The sequence below is a fragment of the Lonchura striata genome, chromosome 23 (genome assembly GCF_050655825.1).
Source record: "Lonchura striata isolate lonStrDom1 chromosome 23, ASM5065582v1, whole genome shotgun sequence".
Taxonomy (NCBI): Eukaryota; Metazoa; Chordata; class Aves; order Passeriformes; family Estrildidae; genus Lonchura; species Lonchura striata.
The window spans coordinates 1,434,641-1,444,163 of NC_140725.1; the positions used below are offsets into that span (position 1 = coordinate 1,434,641).

A 9,523-nucleotide genomic window follows, 5' to 3' on the forward strand; every position below is an offset into this window, starting at 1 on the left:
ATTTAAGCTTTGAAGCCTCTGTTTGGCTCCTCCTCCCCACCCAGAGAGGTCCCTGCAAGGATCCCACATCCCTCCCCTGGGTCCCTGCCACCCCCAGCTCCGGGGCGCACGGAGTCCCCATCCCATCTGCCCATCACAGACACCACCAGCACAGATCTCACTATGCACCTGGTCCTGCATGGAGCACAGTCCAAATCCCAAGTGTGAATGGCACTGCATTGTTTTATTTGAAGTGTCTTTACACAATGGAAAGTGCTGGAATGTTGTTTCACATTTTACACATCTATACAATCAACAACATCACACTTGGTTCTCCTTATAAAATTGTTTCTGAAGGTTTTCCACTTAGTCCTACTTACAGCAACTTCTACACTGGGGTAGAAATGAAATAATTTTAAAAATAGAAACACCACAGAGAATCCAACCCGGACTTCTGGAATTTCAAAAATCCATAAGCCTGCTGGATAACACAGGTTTTTGCTTGTTTTTTTTTTTACCTTTGTTTTAATTCCATGGAACAGTGAGACAGTGAAGCTGGGCTTGGAGTGATTTCAATACCTGAAGAGATACATAAATATCACACCTGTAATAGATGGACAAACCCCATTTCCCTTCCTTTTTACTCTGTCCTAATCCTGTCTCTGGAGCAAGGACCTGCCTGCAGGATCCCACTTTGAAGCTGGTGGCAGGAGGGATCCTGAGCAGGCACAAAACGGAGTTGAAAACTTCCACATCCATGAGAATCCCTACCCATTCCTTTTCCCCCTGCTGTCAGTCAAGTGAAAACACTTCTGGAAGTTCAAGAAGCACATCAGGTACAACTGAAACACTGAAATGAACCTGAAAAATCTGAATTTCAGAATGATTTCTACACAGGAACATCAGCAGCCTGGTTTGATCACAAATAATTTTATCTTTTTAAATAGAAAAAAAGAAGAATCTGTCTAGACTAAAAAAGTTTGACTATAAAATAGCATAAAAGCACAGGAGCAGGTGTTGTTATACCAAGGCATACTTTCCTCCTACTAAAACACTTAACACAAGACCACAAAACCAAAGATCTGTATTCTAAAAGATGCATCCTGGTCTCAGAAACAGCAGATGCTCTGTCAGACACACAGGAGGCCACACAGAAAAAGTCTTCATGAAAAACAGCAAACAAGGGCTGAAACTGCATAAAAACTGGCTAAGCCAGGCAACTGATTGTCTTTGAAAATACAAAACAGACTGGAGAAGTTAACAATTAACCCTTGGATGTTTTAGCTCCTGCCAGGACCTAACAGTCACTGGATTTATTCAGAGGTGGAGGCCGTCCCAAGGACTGGAGAGGAATAAACATCCCCGGATTGTCAGAGAGGATCAGACACACCACACGCAACAGCTGGATCCACATTTCACTCTACCCCTGTCATTAACTCCTAATTAGGGGTCAGTGCACCACCACAGACACCAGAGCAGGAGTGTTGGCGATAGACTCTGAGGTTCTTCCTCTGGTGTTCTCCTCCTGCAGTCACCAACCCCCCTGAATTCAGCTCCTCAGTGTATTTGTGCCTCATGTCAAACTACAAACACACAGCTGATATTTCTGAGAAAAGCAAAGGTTAACCCTCACCTCAGCTGGCAAGGAATCTGAGCATAGAGAGTGCATTTCACTTGTGTTTAACACTAGATCAACTGGAAGCTGTTGGACAGATCAGCTTTTAACTGCTGTACAAGGAACTTGCTGGAACCCACTCGTGACAGGAGATTATTTCATCACTTGGAACATCACACTGTACAACAGAGAGCAAAGGGCAGCATCTTAAAAAAACCAAAACACAGACTCCCTAATTGTCACTATTTCAAGTCAGGTGGATTTGCTACACTCGGGGGGGACTAGTCCCTAAAATTAAAGTGCTTTTCAGAGCATTGGCATCCAAAATCTTGAACATGAGAGACAACTACAAGTCAGATCTGTTGTGACCTATAGCAGCAGCACAGACAGCAACACATGGACTCGCCGGGTGCCTGGAGTTGGTACCACGTGGAGCAGCTCAGCTCTAACAGGGCATTGTCCCCCCCACCTCCAGGGCACACTCGAAGGCTTTGGAGTCACTCAGGATGGTGGGGGGTGGGTCTGGGCGCCTCGTCTGCAGGATCTTCTGCCTGGGGTTCTTGATCTCCTCCTCCTCCTCCGTCTCGCTCTCACACACGTGCACAACCACGCTGGGAGTGGAGTCTGTCCCTGCGTGCAGCTCGTACTTCTCCCCTGGGAGCAGCCAGCGAGAGGCAGGTTAGAAACACCCCCAAGGAAAAGCATTCACCTCAAAAACACCTTAATAACTTCAACAGCACAACCAAATAATCATTAATTCCCACCCCATCTTTAATGTGCTCAACCTCCACTCTTCACCAAACCTCTGAAATGCCTTAAAACAGTCCCTGTAGCAGTTGCAGCACACTTTGAATACAATCAGTCTCTTAATTGACATTTAGAGGAAGGGAGGGATGTAGAAAACTCCCAGGAAGACATCAGAACACAAGCAGCAAACACATTTCTAAGTGACATCATATATTTCTGTGACATTTGTAAATTAAAAGCTACAACAGCATTTGAGCACATCAAGCTTCCCCATTTCATGCTTTTCACAGAAAGCAAACACCACATTTCTCAGGAAGGCTTAGAAGGAAGTTGATGATTAAACCCAAAAAGTCCATATTGGCATCCAGACATCCTTAATAGCTGGAGCTGCTCGTCTGCAACAGACTGAACTTCTCATTTCTCTGATTGTTTGTTCCTTAATCCTGAGACTCTGACAAAATTCAATATATGGGTGTGATGGAGCCACTCCCTCACAGTCCAGTCCTGTTCTACACTTTCAATCAATCCAATAATTAAGTAAAGAAAGTGATGGATCATTTTATTCAAGTAAGAAACATCACATAAAAGAGACTAAGTTTCTTCTCACAGAAAAGGACACTCACTAACCACTTTTGAAGGGAAGAACCAAACAAAAGCAGGTGAATGTCCCTACCTGGCCCCAGCTTGGAGACAGCACAGAGCAGGTCATAATTGATCAGAGGTGTTGCATCCTCACTCTGTTTCCACCCCACTGGGGGAGAGGCAGGGGGGGAAATCAGGAACTGTTTCACAGGTTGTGGAGGAAGGAGGTAGGACTTGTCCCCAATTTCATTGGACACCTGCAGGCAAAGCCAGGAGACAGAGAGCACAAATATTAATTCCCTTTTATTTGGTTTATTTCCCCACTCATGCACATCCATGCCCTGCACTTAATTCAGCCTAGCTTTAAAAAACAAAATGGGTTCAGCTCTTTGTACAGCACCTCAGGGAACTGCTACAGCTCAGAACCTGTGCAGGGGCTGCTGTGGGACCTGTGCCAATGCAACAGGGACAAAGCATTTCTTACAAAGAGAATTTGGAGCCCTCTTATTTTTGACACAGCTCAGTGTAGAACAATGAGGTGATTTCAGATATTTCCCCCAAATGAAACTCATGGGCAAAGGAGGAATAAAGGAACAAGGACAGAGGTGCAAGGTCTCTGTGTCCCACGGTACCTGTGCAAAGTAGAGCTTCAGCTTTTTCCCACTGAACTCGGTCTCGTGCAGCTCTATCCGAGCTCGTGCTGCTGCCTCGGGGTTGCTGAAGTTTATCCTCACCCTCCTGAAGCTCTTGAATAGCTGGAATGTCACCTGCTCATCATAGACTGTGAAAAGTGCTTCAAACCTTTCCTGGAGAGAAGCACAAACATTCTCCAGGTGCAAAATGAACATTCTCACTCCGTAATAAAGGTATTTTCCTTTATTCTCCTCTTCCAAATCCCATCCATTTCCTGAATCACCTCAGCCTGCACATTCCACACCTCCCTCTCTGCTTGTAAATCCACACTCGGGGCAGCACAGCTTTGTCTCACTGGTTACATGTGAATCCCAAGAGCAAACTGATGTGAATGAGCCCAAAAACTCTGAACACACCAAGTGCCACCTAGTGAGAGCTGCTCAGTGCTGCAGCTGCACTGCACTGTCATGAAAATCGATTTCATGGTTCTGAAATCCAATTAATAATTTTCAATTATGAAATTCAATTAATTTACCAGCTCTCTGATCCACAAGAGACCTCATTTACAGATTTTTTTCCCCTCAATTATAATGTGCATGAATACACTGAAAATCCAGTGTATGACACAAAAATGTTCAATGGAACACTGAGAACACCTCACGCTCCTTCCCCCTTACCTTCTCCTCCTGTACCTCGAACACGGCCTCGTGAACACTGCAAGCAAAGAGTGAGGTAGGCAAGTCACTGAAATCCATCATCTCTTCCAAATCCTCTTCATTTTCTCCAAAAATCATCTGCTCCTCCTCCTCCTGGTCGCTGCTGTACAGGTCTGACTGGCTGTCGCTCCAGGACTTCATGGAATCCCTGAGCATCCTTCCCCCCCAGCAGCTCCTCGGGTGCCAGCTTCCAGCAGGGCCCTGCCAGCCACAAACCCAGAGCCAGATGTGAGGATACCACAGCTTCCCACTGCTAAAGGCAAATCATTTCACAAAGAACAGGAATCCACACGGAATTTGTGCTGTCCCCCACAAATCAGCAGCACCTGCTGAGGACGGAGGGAGGACTCTGCTGCTCCATCAAAAGGAAGATAAAGTCACCCCGTCAAGAAACTGCAATTTCTCCTCCCTTTACTCTGACAGGAATCCAAAATGACAGCACTGCTCTAGAAGCCTTTCTCCATGACACACTTTACAGTGAGCAACATTTTCTTGTTTAATAATTAAAACCATTTCCTGGGTAATCAGAGAAGTTCTCTGGTATCTGAAAAAATAATTTTATTTCATCAATGAGAGGACGTGGACAAAGTTAAATCATCTCTCCAAAATCTGAAATCTCCTGATGTAAGGAAATGTCCTTTTCCTACACCTTTCCTATAGGCAGGAGTACTTACAGGAGCAGACACATCAAGGAAGGCAAAAAAAATGCAAAGAAGCAAGAGACTAAATAAAAAATGTCAGGGAGAATACTTTTTACAGAATAGAAAAGATTTTACTGGAGTAGACCTTCTACCACCCATCCCTGCAAAACTCCTGAGGTTAGCACACTGCTAAATAGGTAACTGCATCAGATCTGGGTTTGGATAGAGTGATCACTTGTGACACAACACTAAAAGAAGGTAGCAAATACATGATGTTTCATTGGCAACGATCTCATTTGAATATTTGCCTAATGAGGGGGGATTAACTGGGTTAATGACAGTGACTGCCCCAGTCACACCATCCCAAACCCATGCACACACCTGGGCATCTCAATTCTGCTGCCCAGCTTGGCAGGAAGGATGGAGATTGGGGAGAACAGGCAGCTGGTGGAAACCTCAGTTCTTGTGCTTGCTGATTCATGCAAGGAGGGAAGAGAAAAGGAACAAAAATGTGCCAGCATGGTGAAAACAAAAGGCACCATCTGGCTCTGAGGAGATCTGGGCCCATCCAAACAGCAGCAGGACAGACATCCACATCCAGCCAAGCTCTGGTGCGCTGAGAGCAACATTCCAGCCTTGGCCTGGTTTTGATCCCACATTCCTGAGGGATCAAACCACCCAAGCCACAAGCACTGCTCCCAGCACCTGCTTTTCTGACAGCCCAAAGGACAGGCAGGCCTCCAACAAGGAGAGAGCAGCACTGGCAGAAAGAAAGAAAATGAGAGTTTGGAAAGTAAACTCAAATACTTAGATGAATGATGAATCAAACATGGAGTGAGGAACACAGAAGGCAACTGGAGATTTGGTCAAATTGAGGCTATAGAAGCTACTGCAATTATTTTGTATTTCTTTTTTAAATTAAGATTTCATCACAGTTCTGTTGTTTTTAATCATAAACTTCATGGTTAATTCTATTTCTTTTCTCAGATAACTGATTTTTCATTACTTCACCCAAATCAGTTCAAAACACCTGATGACTGAACAAGGCAAAAAACTCCAACAGCCCCCTGAAATCAGGATGAGACAGGTGAGACTCAGGTATGAATATTAATTAAGAAGTACAGTGAGTAAAAGCCCTGTGAGAAGTGTTATTTGAACAGATTGGCTAGAACTATTTATTGTGCAATTATTATAAAGCATCAAAATCAGAAGATGGACACTCCAAATTTGACAGGTACAGGAATGTGATTATCAGTGCAACAGCCAATACTGCTCTGCTTTAGGAAAAAGGGAATTTCTTCACTTAGCTCCTTGGAAAGGTGAGAAATTCCTATTTATAAATAGTTTGATGTGAATGGAGATATGCAAATCTAAGTTACTACATAGTATTTATTTATCAGAGTATTAACAGCAATAGAATTGGAAGCAATGTCATTGCAATAATTATTAGCAAACTATTGGATTATCGCTTAGTCCCTCATAGATTTCAGATTAAACAACACAATTTAAAGGATCCCAAGAACTAAAGCCACTGGGATCAGACCTTTCACTAAGTCCTTTCTCTGAGCATTAACACCTGCTTATCATTCAAATACCAGCTGAGAGGGAAATGCTTATAAACAAACTGCCCAGCTTCATGGAAGGCTAAAAATCATCTGAAATGAAAGCCAAGCAGCTCCTGCCATGGGGAGCTGTAGCTCTTCACCGGCACAGGCAGCACCGGGGAGTTTTCCTTGGCATCCTCTGGAGCAGCAGCTCATTCACAGTCACATCCCACCGCTCAGGGAATGTCAGGGCTGGGAACGGCGTGGCGATTTCCACAGGAGCAGTTAAATCTGCTCTGACAGGGAGCGCACAGGAAAAAATCCTTCCCTGGGAGGGTGGGGATGCCCAGAGCAGCTGTGGCTGCCCCTGATCCCTGGCAGTGCCCAAGGCCGGGCTGGATGGAGCTTGGAGCAGCCTGGGACTGTGGAAAGATCCCTGCCGTGGCACTGGATAGGCTTTAATCCTTCCCACCCAAACCACGATCCCACACCCTGCGGCTGATCCCGCAGACCCCACGGAGCTGCCCTGGCGGGACAAACCCGGCGCGGGGGCCGGAGCCTTGGCCGCGAATATTCTTGAATTCAGACGCGCAAACGCTCGATGCGCGCCCTGAGAGAGGATGAAAACAACTTCCCCACCCGCACCCGCGGCACGGCGCGGCCCGGGGGCGGCTCCGGCGGGGCCGCGGCTCAGCTCACCTGCGGACGGGGCGGCGGGAGCGCGCGGTGTCCGTGCGGGGCCGCGCGGTGTCCGTGCGGGGCGGCGGGAGCGCGCGCGGCGCCCGCGGGTCCCGGGGCGGGGCGGCGGGAACGCGCCTGCGCGCGCGTCCTCCCCCGGGAGCTGAGGGGTGTGTGAGGGGAGTCGGTGACCCGGATGGAGAGAGGGAAAGGAGGGGAGAGGGAGGGAGGGATGAGGGAGAGAGGAGGAGAGAGGAAGGGAGGGATGAGCGGAAGGAGGGATGAGGGGAAGGAGGGAGGGAGGGAAGGAGGGATGAGGGAGGAAGGAGGGGGGGGGATGAGGGGAAGGAGGAGAGAGGGATGAGGGGAAGGAGGGAGGGAGGGAGGGAGGGAGGGAGGGAGGGATGAGGGGAAGGAGAGGAGAGGGACGGAGGGAGGGATGAGGTGAGGGAGGGGAGAGGGAGGGAAGGATGAGGGGAAGGAGGGAGGGAGGGATGAGGGAGGAAGGAGGAGAGAGGGAGGGAGGGATGAGGGGAAGGAGGGAGGAGGGAGGGATGAGGGGAAGGAGGGAGGGAGGGAAGGAGGGATGAGGGAGGAAGGAGGGGACAGGGAGGGAGGGATGAGGGGAAGGAGGAGAGAGGGAGTCAGTCAGGGGCGAGGGGAAGCAGCCGGAGCGGGCGGGAGGCAGCCGGGGCTCTGCGTGCCCGGCCCCGCTGAGGGGTCGCGGCGGGTCGGGTCCCCTGCGGGCGGCCCCGGCCCCGCCGCCTCCCCCGGGGCGCTCCGGGCGGTGTTCGGGGGCTCGGAGCCTGCCCTGGGGAGGCGGCGCGGGCACACATTCCCCAGGGTCCCGTGGGAATGGCTGAGCGCAGAGCGATGAGAATTTATTTAAAATGCTGCAAATCGCCCTCGGAGCAGCTTCCGGACGAGGGGTTGGCGGCTGATGTGGAGGAAGGAGCTGCCCAGAGCAGCTGTGGCTGCCCCTGGATCCCTGGCAGTGCCCAGGGCCAGGCTGGACAGGCTTGGAGCAGCCTGGGACAGTGGGAGGTGTTCCTGCCATGGCAGGGGTGGCACTGGATGGGCTTTAAGGCCCCTTCCACCTCAAACCATTCCGGGATTCTTTGATTCTTCCCCTGGCATTAAGCGGGATGGCTCTGCCATCAGCCTCGGCCAGCTGCCAGCTGGGAACAGTGACAGTTTGTGTCCTCCTCAGAGTAAATCACAGCTTAATCCAGCCATGAGATGGTTTCAGACAGCCATCATCTGAGCTGGGTGATACATCTGTGCCTGTGCACATTTACCTCTATAAAGATAGCACAAACCAACACCCTTGCTTTGGTTTTTCACAAAAAAACCCACACAAAACTATTGAATTACACTCATATTGAGTTCAACAGCTTTGGCCTCACTTGGAAATAGAGAAGACAGCGTGGGTTGGTGATAGAAGTAGTGAAATTTCTGTGGCTGAAATATTTTCTTTTAAATTTCAGAAACAGACAGAGATGCTGAGCTTCTCTACCAGGGGATTTATTCACCTTTCCCTCGTAAGAAAGCAGCCCAGCAGATGTCACTTTAGAAAGGTAGGATCAGTCTCCCCTGTCCAGGTAAAGGCATTTTGCAATTTAGATGCAGTGCAAATTCAGGTGGTAACAGGTTACTCTCCATCCTCAGCCCTCCCTTGCTGCAATCTCCTGCTTTATCGATTCAATACCACATTGTCCTCCCTGGCCAACAATAGATTGTGCTCTAATACCACTAACTGCAACATTTGTGTCCACTTCAGTGGCATTTAAAATTATCTGTCTCTTGCAATAACACCTCGTTTGTAGCACTGCTGTAACACTCCTGACATCAATGGCACATCTTTGTATCAGCACTTAAAACACTTGTAATATAACCCACAAACCCTTGAATGGTGGATGTTAACAAAGTACTACCACTTCTGTCAGAAATTCTGGGGATTAGGGAATGCAGGGATTCAGTAAAGTGCAGCTCTAACACCAAAGCTGCCCTTGGGTTGTTTGTCTTTTCTCCTTTTGTGGTTTGGGACCCCAAGAGATACATTTAATTAAAAGCATCCTGAGGGTTATCCTCTGCTTCTCCCCATGGACTGTAAACCCATCTGGTGAGTGTTAATTAGGTTGGCAAGCAGTCGATTAAGCTGAATTGCCACTTTTCTGTATCTCTTACTGCAGTCCTGTGTCCCAGACAGGGTGGCCTGTGCCTGAGGGATGACACTTGCCACAGCTGCATTCCCAGCTACTCTCAGGGGGCTCAGACCTGTCAGAGAAGCTCAATTTCAGTAAAAAACATCACTAGTCAGGCCACCAAACACACAATGATTCTGGGTTGTGTCCCCAGCCCTTTCTTTGGATTTCAAGCTGTCCAAAA

At 48.3% G+C, this 9,523-nt stretch overlaps 1 protein-coding gene across 2 annotated transcripts; it reads right to left on the minus strand.

Annotated features, from left to right (window-relative positions):
- Window positions 1–204: 204 nt before the first annotated feature.
- On the minus strand, window positions 205–7,278 carry RCAN3 (regulator of calcineurin 3). 2 transcript variants are annotated; one of them, XM_085559588.1, is made up of 5 exons: window positions 7,157–7,278; window positions 4,234–4,473; window positions 3,556–3,729; window positions 3,015–3,180; window positions 205–2,248 (listed from the first exon to the last, which is right to left on the minus strand). In XM_085559588.1, the coding sequence occupies exons 2-5, from the start codon at window positions 4,426–4,428 to the stop codon at window positions 2,040–2,042; spliced, it is 744 nt and encodes a 247-aa protein (XP_085415714.1). In that variant the 5' UTR covers window positions 4,429–4,473; window positions 7,157–7,278; the 3' UTR covers window positions 205–2,039. The 2 variants fall into 2 exon arrangements, with proteins under 2 accessions (XP_085415714.1, XP_085415713.1); XM_085559587.1 differs by having other exon boundaries at window positions 3,556–3,750.
- Between the last annotated feature and the right edge of the window lie 2,245 nt (window positions 7,279–9,523).

Bases quoted from the DNA above. Each gene is read 5' to 3' on its own strand.
- RCAN3 (XM_085559587.1), bottom strand. From the start codon at position 4,428: ATGCTCAGGGATTCCATGAAGTCCTGGAGCGACAGCCAGTCAGACCTG. The intron at 3,751-4,233 runs GTAAGGGGGAAG...TTGCACCTGGAG, and splicing joins TCGAGGTACAGGAGGAGAAG to AATGTTTGTGCTTCTCTCCA. The intron at 3,181-3,555 runs GTACCGTGGGAC...CTTTGCCTGCAG, and splicing joins TGAAGCTCTACTTTGCACAG to GTGTCCAATGAAATTGGGGA.